Consider the following 13,002-nt stretch of genomic DNA (forward strand, 5'->3'; position numbering starts at 1 on the left):
TGCATTATGATGTGAAGCAACAGCCAGTGAACTGCCTTTTATTCCTGGATTGCCAACTCCACTGATGGGCAAATGCAGTCTCCCCATAAACCTCGGAAGCATTGTCTGAGCTCACAGGTCTCTCACTGTCCACAATTGTGTTGGCAGTTAGTCATCCGTTTCTGTTCCATGCACCTCATCTGTTCCATTTTTGAAAGACAACATTAGAATGGATGCTGCTCTTGTGAAGGTTGATTGCTTTAACTTTGTCTTTGTGGAAAACGCCAAGAGTCCTCTCTTCCTGTACTCATCCTATCGTCCCCCTCCTCCTGCCCCGCCACACTAAAATAACTCCCTCCAGCATGTAATCTTCCCTCATATGAAGGTGGAGACATTCCTTGCCATTCTTGACTCCTCCATTGCTTCTGCACCTGATGGTGTCAGCACTTGAATAGTCGAGACTTGTTCATCTGCTTTGTCTACTCAAGCCCCTTTCCATGCCCTGGGCCAATCATACATTTACCTGGCTACCCTCCCCATGTCTAAGCTGAATGCTCACCTTCATCCCGCTTTTCTCTGGTCTGTGAGAACTCTCTCCTCGTCTGTCTCGTGCTCTTCCCTCCAGTATGTCAAGACCGCTGCTCATCACTTCACGATCCCTCCTATACTCCTGCCTAGTTCTTCTATTCTTGCTGATCCCTTGATCCCTCTTCCTTCCTATCGCTCCCCTCTCATGTCCTGTAATGTTATTTGTTTTTATTGTTCACCTGTTCTTCTCGACCCCTGTTAGTGTCCATGAATCTGCTGCTTACTATCCTTGTAGCTCCTCCGTGAGCCCAAGCTTCTGTTTAATATTGTTTAAAAGATAACAAGCCGTTTGTGTGGTTAAACCTTTCTTACTCAAATGGCTGCAGTGGAGGAGAAACAACAATTCCCATGGTCCCTCAATCTAGCCAAGCTGCACTTGGCAAATGTGGCAAATATGCCAACACATCGACATGACTTGCCAGAGACCGTTGTCCTGCAGTTAACTGAAATAGCTTGGCTTAAGCTTTTAAGATACTGTTTTTTCAATGATGGTCGCCAAAATAACTTTGTTTTCTGAAGTCATCTTTGTACTTTTTTTCACCCTGGTTCAAAATCCAACGCTTTTGTTGTACTACCTTCAAAAGGAAAAGGTGTTCTGATAAGCACTTGCAAACATGACAACCGGTGAAATTTCAGAACAGCTGCGGTGTCTCGTTACAATGCAAAAACAGGAAAGCCTTCCCAGGCCGTACATAATGCAGCCAACTCTTCCATCAAAATGACTGCCTTTCCCAAAAGGAAATCTTCCATTCGCAGACTCCAAGTGTTTCCACAACTATACGAATTGGCAAGCCATGTTCTTTCTTTAAAGGCGGTTATAAAGTTCACTATTTGAGACCAAAATGCAAGTTTTGATTTTGTCTTTTGGTTTTTTGTGCCTTCATTAACAAAGTGGTAAACATCTTCCACTTCCTGTATCTTCCGTCTCACACCAAGTCAATATCCAAATATCCAAGCCAAATTTAAAATAGAACGGCAACCAGTAGATCGTATACCTCCGCCAGGCTGAACAGTTTACGTTTTGTATCCACTGATAGGCCAGATCTGCATTTGGACCTGAAACAAAATCAAATGGGCTTGTTCGTGTCACCTAACCAACTCATCCACCTAGTTTCATAACTCATCTATAACATTTTGAGATATTGTGCAATTTATCATTTCCCCTATCTCTCAACGATGAACAATCGCTTAAAAAAGATTATCGTATCTGGATCGGGATCTTCAGCGAAATCGAATCAATTCAACCTTATACAGTCACGTGAAAAAGTAAGTACACCCCATGTAAAGTTTTGACTTTTTCAACATATTTCAACATACAGCTATTTGATCTTCATTTCAACAATATTGATAGATAAAGGTGATATAATATAACAAATATCATGAAACATTTACATTTTGTAGTCCGTTGTATAATTTAAATAAACATAAATGCGAATTTCGCATGTGGAAAAAGTAAGTACACCCTTGGCTCTAATAGGTGGTATTTCCCCCTTTGGCAGAAACAACCTCAAGTAGGCGTTTCTTATAACTGTCTACCAGTCTCTGACAACGACTAGGAGAAATTTTTGCCACTTCTCCATGCAGAATTCTTTCAACTGTGCGATGTTTGAGGGGTTTCTTGCATGCACAGCTCGTTTCAAATCCCCCCACAACATCTCGATGGGATTTAGATCCGGGCTTTGACTTGGTCATTCCAGAACCCTCCATTTCTTTCTTTTCAGCCATTCCTTGGTGGATTTACTGGTATGTTTAGGGTCATTGTCATGTTGCAAGGTCCACCTTCGGTTGAGCTTCAACTTATGACAGATGGCCTCACATTATCCTCAAGCACCCTCTGGTACAATGAAGAATTCATAGTGGATTCTATGATTGTGAGCTGCCCAGGCCCTGATGCAGCAAAGTTGCCCCAAACCATAATATTTCCACCACCATGCTTTACAGTTGGTATCAGGTTCCTGTGGTCAAATGCTGTCTTTGGTTTTCGCCAAACATGTCTTCTGATACTGTGGCCAAATAGCTCTACCTTTGACTCATCTGTCCAGAGCACATTGTTCCAGAAGTGCTGGTCTTTGCCTCGGTGTTCATTGGCAAACTTTAGTCTTGCCCTGATGTTCTTTCTGGACAGCAATGGTTTCCTCCTGGCACACCTCCATGTAGATCAAATTTGTGCAGCCTCTTTCTAATGGTAGACTCGTGCACTTTGACATCAACAGTGGCAAGAGCTACCTCTAGGTCCCTTGATGACATTCTGGGGTTCTTAGAGACTTCTTTCAGCATCTTGCAGTCTGCTCTCAGGCTGAACTTGCTGGGGCGGCCTGGTCTGAAAAAGTTGGCAGTTGTTTGGAATCTTCTCCACTTGTAGATGATCTTCCGGACAGTCGAATGATTGATTTCAAATTGTTTGGAGATCTTTTTAAATCCCTTCCCAGACTCGTAGGCATCTATAACCTTCTTTCTGAAGGCCTCAGAGAGCTCTTTTGATCTAGGCATGGTGACGCCACACACTTCAACAACAAAGAGCAAACCAAACCAAATGTCTGAGGTTTAAATAGGACAGGTTCCTCCAAGATCCTCTCTAACGACGTTCTAATCATTTGCACCTGAGCTGGTGCACCTCATTCTAATTTTAGGCATTTGAAGTAGTGATAAATGTAGGGGTGTACTTACTTTTTCCACATGCGAAATTTGCATTTATGTTTATTTAAATTATACAATGGACTACAAAATGTAAATGTTTCATGATATTTGTTATATTATATCACCTTTATCTATCAATATTGTTGAAATGAAGATCAAATAGCTGTATGTTGAAATATGTTGAAAAAGTCAAAACTTTACATGGGGTGTACTTACTTTTTCACGTGACTGTATCTCTCTCTCTCTCTCTCTCTCTCTCTCTCTCTCTCTCTCTCTCTCTCTCTCTCTCTCTCTCTCTCTCTCTCTCTCTCTCTCACTCTCACTCTCACTCTCACTCTCACTCTCACTCTCACTCTCACTCTCACTCTCTCACTCTCACTCTCACTCTCACTCTCACTCTCACTCTCACTCTCACTCACACACACACACACACACACACACACACACACACACAACCCCAATCCACCATGTTTTGTCCGAATCCGTCCATAACCTTTTGGGATATCCTGCTCACAGACAAACAATAACCAAACAATAAAGACGTCATGCAGAGCAGGATACTTGCAAAATGTTTTGTTGCAAATGTTTGTTGCAAAATGTTACCCCCGCCCCAAAAAACAAGTTGCCATGGATACATCAAATTGTCCATGTCATTAAGATTAAAATTGACGATCTTAATCAAAACTCGGGTCAATCGGATGAAAATTGATTATTATTATTCAGATGAAAATTGATGATTTTAGAAGTTTGACTTGAGTTGACCTTTGACTTTTTAAACCTACATAGTTTGTTTCCCAATCAGTGATGCACTGTACAATTGCTGTTTCATTTTCAAGTTAATAGGATGAAGAAGATAGATGTCAGTGTGGTGTGCGTCTAAAGGGGTTCAACCCCCTCTAAGGGGTGTAAAGGTGCAAAGGGTTTATAAGGATATATAATGGTCTATAAGGGGTGTAAAGGTGCAAAGGGTTTATAAGGATATTAATGGTCTATAGGGGGTCGTCAAGGTTCAAGATATAAAGGGTATTTTGCAATACTGTAGTAGTTAGGGGTCTAAAGGTCAAAGGGTCAAGGAGTCTAAAGGGTCTTAAAATGTCTTCAGGGATCTAAAAGGGTCTTAATGGGTCTAGAATGATCTAACGTGTCTAAATGGGTCAAAGGGTCTAATGTGGTTTATGGGGATCTTAGGATTTTATATGGTCTAACGGGTATATAGGTTTTAAGTGTTCTTTCGGGGCATAAAGAATAGAGTCTCAGGTGTCCAAAGGATCTTAGGGGTGAAAAGGGTCTAAAAGGTAAAAGATCAGCACATATTATTTATATAACAGAAGGAGGATGGATAGATTGGTTAAATTGATTAAAAAAGAAGGGAAGTGTGTTGGATAGAGAAAAAGGGGGAAAGGAGGGGATGAAAAGATAATGTATGGAACATGGGAGGTGCAGGGGGATCCCCAATCAGGTGTCAGTTAATGCCTATCGATTCCAAATAAGGCAATGGATCTAAGTGGTCGAAGAGGGTCAAAAAGGTCTTGGGAGTCTAAAGGGTTTAAATGTTCTAAAGGGTGTAAAGGTCTAAAAGGTGTAAAGGTGTAAGGGCTCTAAAGGTCTAAATTACTAAAAGGTACAGCATGTTCCAATAATCCATATTAATACATTCTCACAAACATCGACCAAGGCTTTATGTCGACCTGTCCACCCATGTTTTTTGGTTTTATATGTGTGTATATGTGTATATGTATATGTATATACAGACTTGGCATTTAATATGGAATATTATGTTTTGCTTGACTTGAGTTTACTTTCTTAAATCGGTATATCAATCTGGTGAGTTTCTTTTACACTTTAGTGATTTATTTGTTAAAAGAACCATGTCACCGATTGTCTGTCGCAGCAAGAAGTCAACAACAGGATTATATCACAGGTGGCGTGGCAAAATGTACGGACAGGTGCATTTGATGATTGGCTTCACAATCGGGTATACAAGGGGTTGTTGCGTTCTGTATTAGTGGAAAACAACTGCTGCATGTCTCCAAAAGTTATTGCCTCGTCCTCTGGAGATGGTCCATCAACTCGACAATGCTGTTTGTCATGGAGTGGTGGCTTTATGAAATTACGGGCATTAAACAGCGTGCTATTGCTCAGCAGTATGGCATCACTCAAGGTCAGGTGTCAAAGATCCTGAAACGAAATGCTCAGAGGGGTGTCCCTACTCCAATACTGAGGCCAGGGCGTCCCCGCAGAACCACAAGGAGGGATGATCGCCAGCTGCACCGGTTAGTCCGCAATGGCCGTACCAAGTCAGCTAATCGGCTTAGGGCTGAGTGGCAGCAACTGACAAATGTGCCTGTATCCAGAAGGCTAGTTAACCAACGACTGGTTCAAGCAGGCTATCGTGCCAGGCGTCCCCTGAGAAAACCACACCTGACCAGACAACACCGCCAGCGCCGATTGCAGTGGGCCAGAGAGCACCGTCCATGGCAGCCAGGACACTGGAATCACGTGATCTTCAGTGACGAGTCTAGATTTCTGGTCTATCGTCAAGATGGCCGCGTCCGAGTGTGCAGACAAGTGCATGAAGCCTACAACGAAGATTGTATAGTGCCAAGAGTCCAAGCTGGAGGTGGTGGGGTGACCGTTTGGGCTGCTTTTCATGCAGGGGGTGAAACTGACCTGGTTGTTCTGAATGGAAACCTGAACCAGTTCAAGTACAGGGCCATTCTGGAAGAAACATGGTTCCATTTGCTCGTGCAGCCTTTCGAGGAAACTTTGCCTTCCAAGATGACAATGCACGGCCTCATCGTGCTCGCATGATCCAACACTTTCTTGCTGACCGTGGTGTAGCGCATATGGAGTGGCCTGCCATGTCCCCGGATATGAATCCGATAGAGAACTTGTGGGCAGAATTAACGCATCAAATCGACCACTTGGACCAGCAGCCGACCTCTGTGCGTGAATTGCAGCAGGCTATTGTCACTGCATGGCAAGCGATTCCTGTCCAAACCTTGGCAAATCTTGTGAACAGCATGCCTCAACGTGTACGTGCTCTCCTGAATGCTCGTGGGGGTTACACGAAGTACTGAACTGTAATTTTACTGTCCGTAATCCCAGTCGTAATTTAACTTTTGTTTTTGTTAAAAAAACAAAATTGGCTAATGTGCAAAAGAAAGAGATACTTCTGGAAAACGTACAGAAGTTTAACACAGTACTGTCCATGAATTGAGTTCGATATCAGTTTACATCACTTTCAAGGATCAATTTATTTGTTTCGAAATGTCAAATGTGGTTTTTGTTTCTTTTAAAGGTCACATTAACAAAATCTAGAATACTTTCAACATAATTCCAATGAACTTTTGGTTCTAAGACATCTTGAAAAGTAAGTTCACCCCCACAAAAAAAAAATTCCATATTAAATGCCAAGTCTGTATATGTGTGTGTGTGTATATATATATATATATATATATATATATATATATATATATATATATATATATATATATGTAGCGGCTACCGCTGGGTTTACACAATCGCCTTGCACCTACCAAGGACGCGGAGCGATCACCATGCCAGGCTCGTCCAGGACGCCCGGGCAGGCCCGCGCTCAACTTGCCAGGCCTCGGCTGGGACGCCCGGGCATGCCCGCCCTCGACTTGCCAGGCCGCGGCCAGGACGCCCGGCCACGCCCCCTCTCGCCTTTCCCGGGCAAACGCTCCGGGATAATGTGTGTATATATATTGCTGCCCGATAAACGGGCTTTTCAGAGTACCCGAGTTGTTTTGTGACAACAAAGAAACTCGGACGAATTCCAGCTTTTTGTCACGTCCATTCTTCCGATTGACGTGGGAGCACAGCTCCTACATTGGTGACCTACCGACATGGACACGGCAGTTGCCCTTAAACTGCCTACCTTCTGGGAGGCTCACGCGGTGGTTTGGTTCGCCCAGGCGGACTCCCTGTTCGCCCTGCGAGGCATCACGGCCGACGACACCCGCTTCCACCATGTGGTAGCAGCGCTCGGTTCAGCCACCGCTGCCCGTGCCCTGAGCCTCCTCGAGAGCCCGCCAGCCGCTGACAAATACGGCGCGATTAAAAAGCTCCTCGACGCTTTTTCCCTCCCATCGGCGGAACGCGCACGGTGCCTGCTCGACCTGCCCGAGCTCGGCGACACTCGCCCGTCCGAGCGAATGGACTACATGCTTTCGCTGCTCGGCGAGCACTCTCCGGCATTCCTGTTCCGGGAGCTGTTCCTCCGTCAGCTGCCTAGCCCGGTACGCCTCGCCCTGGCGAGCACGACGATCACGGATCCCCGCGCCCTCGCCAGGGAAGCCGACAAGATCTCCGCGGCAGGCCAACGCATTGCAGCAGCGACCTGGGGCCCACCGCCTTCCGACCCAATGCCCATGGCACCCGAGCAATTGGCGGCCGCTACAGCGAGCCGACCACCTCCAGCACGACGACCGGGGCCTCCACCTGTCCAAGCATGGTGTTACTATCATGCCAGGTTCGGACAGAAGGCCCGGACATGCCGACCCCCGTGCACCTTCGGCAGGCCGGGAAACGGCCGGGCCGGCGTTCATTACCAGCCATGAGCGCCGGCCACACGGGCAACTTACTTTTCATCACGGACAAAGCGTCCGGACGGCACTTCCTGTGCGACACCGGCGCCCAACTGAGCGTCATACCCGCCTCTGATCAGGACAGGCAGTCCGCGGTTTGTGGCCCCTCCTTGGTTGCGGCCAACGGATCGGCCATCCACACCTTTGGCCCGCACAACGTCACCCTCTGCTTCGGCGGCCAACGCTTTACTTGGACGTTTGTAACCGCAAACGTGCCCATGGCTCTGCTAGGCGCCGACTTCCTCTGCGCACACGGACTGCTGGTGGACGTCCAACGGCGTCGCCTCATCAACGCCGAGATCTTCAGCTCCCTGGTATGCACATTGAGCAGCTCCGCTCCGACCGAGCTGGCATGCGCCCTCCCGGCGGCGAACGAGTTTGCTCGCCTGCTCACGGAGTTCCCGGCCCTCACGCGGCCGACGTTTTCGGCCGTCGCAGTACGACATGGGATCGAGCACCACATACCAACCACGGGCCCGCCGGTCTACGCCAGAGCCCGCCGCCTCGACCCGGCCAAGCTCGCCGTGGCCAAAGCCGAGTTCGACGCTTTGGAACACCTCGACATTGTGCGGCGCTCCGATAGCGCGTGGGCTTCGCCACTACACATCGTCCCAAAGCCAGGGGGCGGCTGGCGCCCATGTGGCGACTACCGCCGCCTTAACGACGCTACCACCCCCGACAGGTATCCGATCCCGCACATCCAAGACTTCTCCGCCCGTCTGGCAGGACGGGTCATTTTTTCAAAAATCGATCTCATACGGGGATATCACCAGGTACCTGTCAGGGCGGCCGACGTCCCTAAAACGGCCGTCATCACGCCGTTCGGCTTATTCGAATTCCGACGTATGCCGTTTGGCCTCAAGAACGCGGCTCAGGCGTTCCAGCGCTTGATGGACGGCGTGCTGCGTGACCTGCCGTTCCTCTTCGTTTACCTGGACGACATCCTCGTCGCCAGCACGTCCCGGGCCGAGCACCTCCTCCACCTCCGAACACTGTTCGGGCGCCTCAGCGAGCACGGCCTCATCGTCAACCCGGCCAAATGCCACTTCGGCACGACGGCCGTTGATTTTTTGGGCCACCACATCACCAAGAACGGGGCCGTGCCGCTGCCAACCAAGGTCGAGGCCATCACCACGTTTCCGCGTCCCCGCTCCATAAAGGCCCTGCAGGAATTCCTGGGAATGGTGAATTTCTATCACCGCTTCGTGCCCCGCACTGCTCAACTCATGCGGCCCCTCTACGAAGCCCTCCGGGGCAAGCCGGCCAAGCACAACATCGTCTGGTCCGCAGCAATGGACGCGGCCTTCCAAAGCTCAAAGCGGGCCCTCGCCGACGCAACACTGCTCGCTCACCCGGTGCTCAACGCTCCCATCGCCCTCACCACGGATGCCTCCGACTACGCGGTGGGCGCCGTACATGAACAATGGGTGAACGGGGTTTGGCAGCCACTCGCTTTTTTCAGCCGGCAGCTCCGGCCGAACGAGCTCAAATACAGCACGTTTGACCGTGAGCTCCTCGGTCTACACCTGGCCGTTCGCCATTTCCGCCACCTCCTGGAGGGCCGACCCTTCACGGCGTTCGTCGACCACAAGCCATTGGTTTACGCAATGGCCAAGGTCACGGAGCCGTGGTCGGCTCGCCAACAGCGCCACCTCTCCGCCGTGTCGGAGTTTACCACGGACATCCGGCACGTCGCCGGCAAAAACAACGCCGTGGCCGACTGTCTCTCGGGCCAGCGTGAACGCGGTCCACCTCGGCGTGGACTTCGCGCTTATGGCGGCGGACCAAACCACCGACACCACGGTGCAAGCCCTCCGGGCGGCGGACACGGGCCTCCGCCTGGCCGACACCCCTTCGCGGACACTGTCCTGCTCTGCGACGTCTCCCAAGGCCAGCCTCGCCCCATCGTGCCCTTTACCTGGCAACGCCGCATCTTCGCCTCCCTCCACGGCCTTTCCCACCCGGGCCGGAAAGCTTCCCAGAAGCTGGTGTCGGCGCGATTCGTCTGGCACGGCCTTTGACGGGACGTCCGCGATTGGACCAGCACCTGCACAGCCTGCCAACAGGCCAAGGTCCACCGACACACCCAGGCCCCGCTGGCACCTTTCACCGTGCCCGAACGACGTTTCGACCACGTCAACGTGGATCTGGTGGGCCCCCTCCCCCCATCACGGGGGTTCACACACCTGCTCACCATGGTGGACAGGACCACCAGGTGGCCGGAGGCCGTTCCCCTCGTCTCCACCACCACCGCCGACGTGGCGCAGGCTTTCATCGCCACCTGGGTCGCCCGCTTCGGCGCACCGGCAGACATCTCGTCAGACCGCGGACCGCAGTTCACCTCCGAGCTGTGGGGCGCGGTCGCCCGCAACCTGGGGGTCAAGCTCCACCGTACTACGGCCTACCACCCCCAAGCCAACGGGTTGTGCGAGCGATTCCACCGCTCCATGAAGGCCGCGCTCATGGCCGGCCTTCAGGACGGCGGTTGGGCCGACCGGCTGCCGTGGGTCCTTTTGGGCCTCCGCACGGCCCCCAAGGAGGACCTCCGGGCATCCACCGCCGAGCTTGTCTACGGCCAGGCGCTACGTGTCCCGGGCGAATTCGTGCCCGATGCTACCAGTCCCTGGTCCGCAGCTCACCAGTGCTCGGACCTCCAGGAGGCCGCCCGACGGTTTGCCCCCGTGCCAACATCCCACCACGGTGACCCCCAGTCCTACGTCCCCCCAGCGCTTCGCACAGCGGAGTACGTTTTTGTGCGTCATGACGCACATCGGGGGCCACTCTGGCCGCCGTACGACGGGCCCTTCCGGGTCCTGCGACGGGACGACAAGTCGTTCGTCATCGACATCGGCGGCAGGTCGGACCGGATTGCGGTGGACCGCCTCAAGCCGGCGCACGTGGACATCGACCAACCGCCACGGTTGGCCCTTCCGCCGCGGCGAGGCTGCCCCCCGTCCACGGTGCCCCCACTCGACCGCCCACCACCACACCAGACCCCCCCCCCCCCCCCCCCCCACGACCCGCCAGGGGTCGCTTCAGCCGGGTCATCAGGAACCCCCTAAAATTGACCCTGCCGGTGCAAGTCGAATCTGGGGGGACGTGTGTAGCGGCTACCGCTGGGTTTACACAATCGCCTTGCACCTACCAAGGACGCGGAGCGATCACCATGCCGGGCTCGTCCAGGACGCCCGGGCATGCCCGCCCTCGACTTGCCAGGCCGCGGCCAGGACGCCCGGCCACGCCCCCTCTCGCCTTTCCCGGGCAAACGCTCCGGGATAATGTGTGTATATATATTGCTGCCCGATAAACGGGCTTTTCAGAGTACCCGAGTTGTTTCGTGACAACAAAGAAACTCGGACGAATTCCAGCTTTTTGTCGCGTCCATTCTTCCGATTGACGTGGGAGCACAGCTCCTACATATATATAATTATATATATATGGATGAAATGACCTATTGACCTAAAAAAAACAATTAGCTTCCAGGTTGTCACTACGTCTTCCCAGTGGTTAAGTTCCATGAAGATTGGAGTAATAATGTGACATGCAGGCGATTGACAAACAGACAGAATAACTGACCAGATCAACCAATATACTTGCAAATTTTCGATTTTGCAAATTACAAACAAACGGGTGAATGTATAACCTTCGGTGGTGGAGCTAAAGATACTTCTAGTTAAAGCATGATTATTGTAACGCTTAATATCGGCGAATTTTAACAAGTGCTTTTTGATGTATTAAAAGTTTTAATATTTATTTTTAAAATGTGCATGCAGGCGTGAGCTTCTTTTTTACACTCTTTATTCCCTTTGCCTTGTCGTCCCCTTGTCCCCTCCTTCCCTGGTGAGTACAGGTAGCTGGAGCTGCCATCTTTGCATGGAACAATTAAAGGAAAGAGCTTCTGCGTATGCCGCTAAAGCATGAGATTGATCGAGCTTGGGGAGAGCGCTTCATTTGTGACGTCGTAATTTGGTCACTTTGGTTCGGCCAACAATTTCTTTGGTGTCACGTGCTGCTGTGGATTTTGGTTTTTACAATGTAATGTTACAAATCGTCATCACTTTCAAAAAAGGATTATTTATATATTTAATTTTGTGTAGAGGAAATCAGCACAATATTTGTACATACAGTATTTGTGCTTTACCTTCATGTTCTACCTTGTCTCCTGATGGGCTGTAGTTTTCCTGGTACAGTAGAAGAAAACAAAGTACTCGCGTACATTTGCATCCTCATGTACATTGGTCTGTTCTTGGATCTATTCCAAAAACAGTTGCTCGCTGTTTTGTTTTTATGACTTTTTAAAGTTGTCAGCTTTTTTTTTATGGGTTGAAACTACAAAAGAACTCCTTGGTTCGCACAAATTGATCATGGAAACCACATTTTATATACTATTATTAACCTAGTTTTTACACCTGGTTATCTACACAGTGTGACTTAAGGAGGTGATTTTCTGTGATAAACAAAAACATATATGTATTTACACACTATATATATATATATATATATATATATATATATATATATATATACACATACATACATACATACATACATACATACACACACGCGCAAGTAAGTTCTACCTAAAAATTAGAATTATTTGGCAAAATAATTTTTAGAATATATATAGTCAAAGTTGAGATTTAAAGATTTTTTTCTTCTTCTTTTTTATTTTGTGTGAGCCTGAAGCTTTGATTAGACGAAACAGAAGACTCTCGTTAAGACGAAGACATGCCCAAATGAATCTGACAGTGATAATGCCACTTATATATCATTCTTGTTAAATCAAATTTGATAAGATGAAGGAAAATGAAATTTTCAACTCTAAGATGCTTATTACAGTATTCGCTGTTCAGCCAATGCTCCCTATTCCATACAGAACCTAATGTTGGATCTGCTCAGCTTCGATCTAAACACATTTATTCCGGCTTTGTTCATCTTTTTTTGCGAACATATGCTTCATGAGCCATTCCACTCCTTTTGTTTCGGTGCTTGAGGGGGAAATAAACGTCTCCATGTCTGATCTTAACAAATCCTAAATTCCTTGTTGAGTAAATTAAGGTTGCGTAATCCTGATCTTGTATTCAAAGCCAAACTGCTATGGACGTGTCCTAATGCCACGACATTGTGTTTGGGGACAATGACGAGTAAATGCAGAGTCCTGTAATCCACTGTAACGCATGCACTT

At 49.0% G+C, this 13,002-nt stretch overlaps 1 protein-coding gene across 3 annotated transcripts in view; it reads left to right on the top strand.

Annotated features, from left to right (window-relative positions):
• The window catches only part of LOC144894265 (zinc finger protein ubi-d4-like), an 81,752-nt gene extending 69,790 nt beyond the window's left edge, over positions 1-11,962 (top strand). For 2 of the 3 annotated variants that reach the window (XM_078786627.1, XM_078786628.1), the window contains exon 11: positions 11,668-11,882. In XM_078786627.1, the coding sequence (XP_078642753.1) occupies positions 11,668-11,738 (71 nt within the window). In that variant the 3' untranslated portion in view covers positions 11,739-11,882. Of the gene's footprint in view, positions 1-11,667 lie in introns of all 3 variants that reach the window. The other variant, XM_078786629.1, reaches the window with a different exon arrangement.
• Positions 11,963-13,002: the final 1,040 nt, after the last annotated feature.

The sequence above is a fragment of the Myxine glutinosa genome, chromosome 11 (genome assembly GCF_964187855.1).
Source record: "Myxine glutinosa chromosome 11, kmMyxGlut1.1, whole genome shotgun sequence".
Taxonomy (NCBI): Eukaryota; Metazoa; Chordata; class Myxini; order Myxiniformes; family Myxinidae; genus Myxine; species Myxine glutinosa.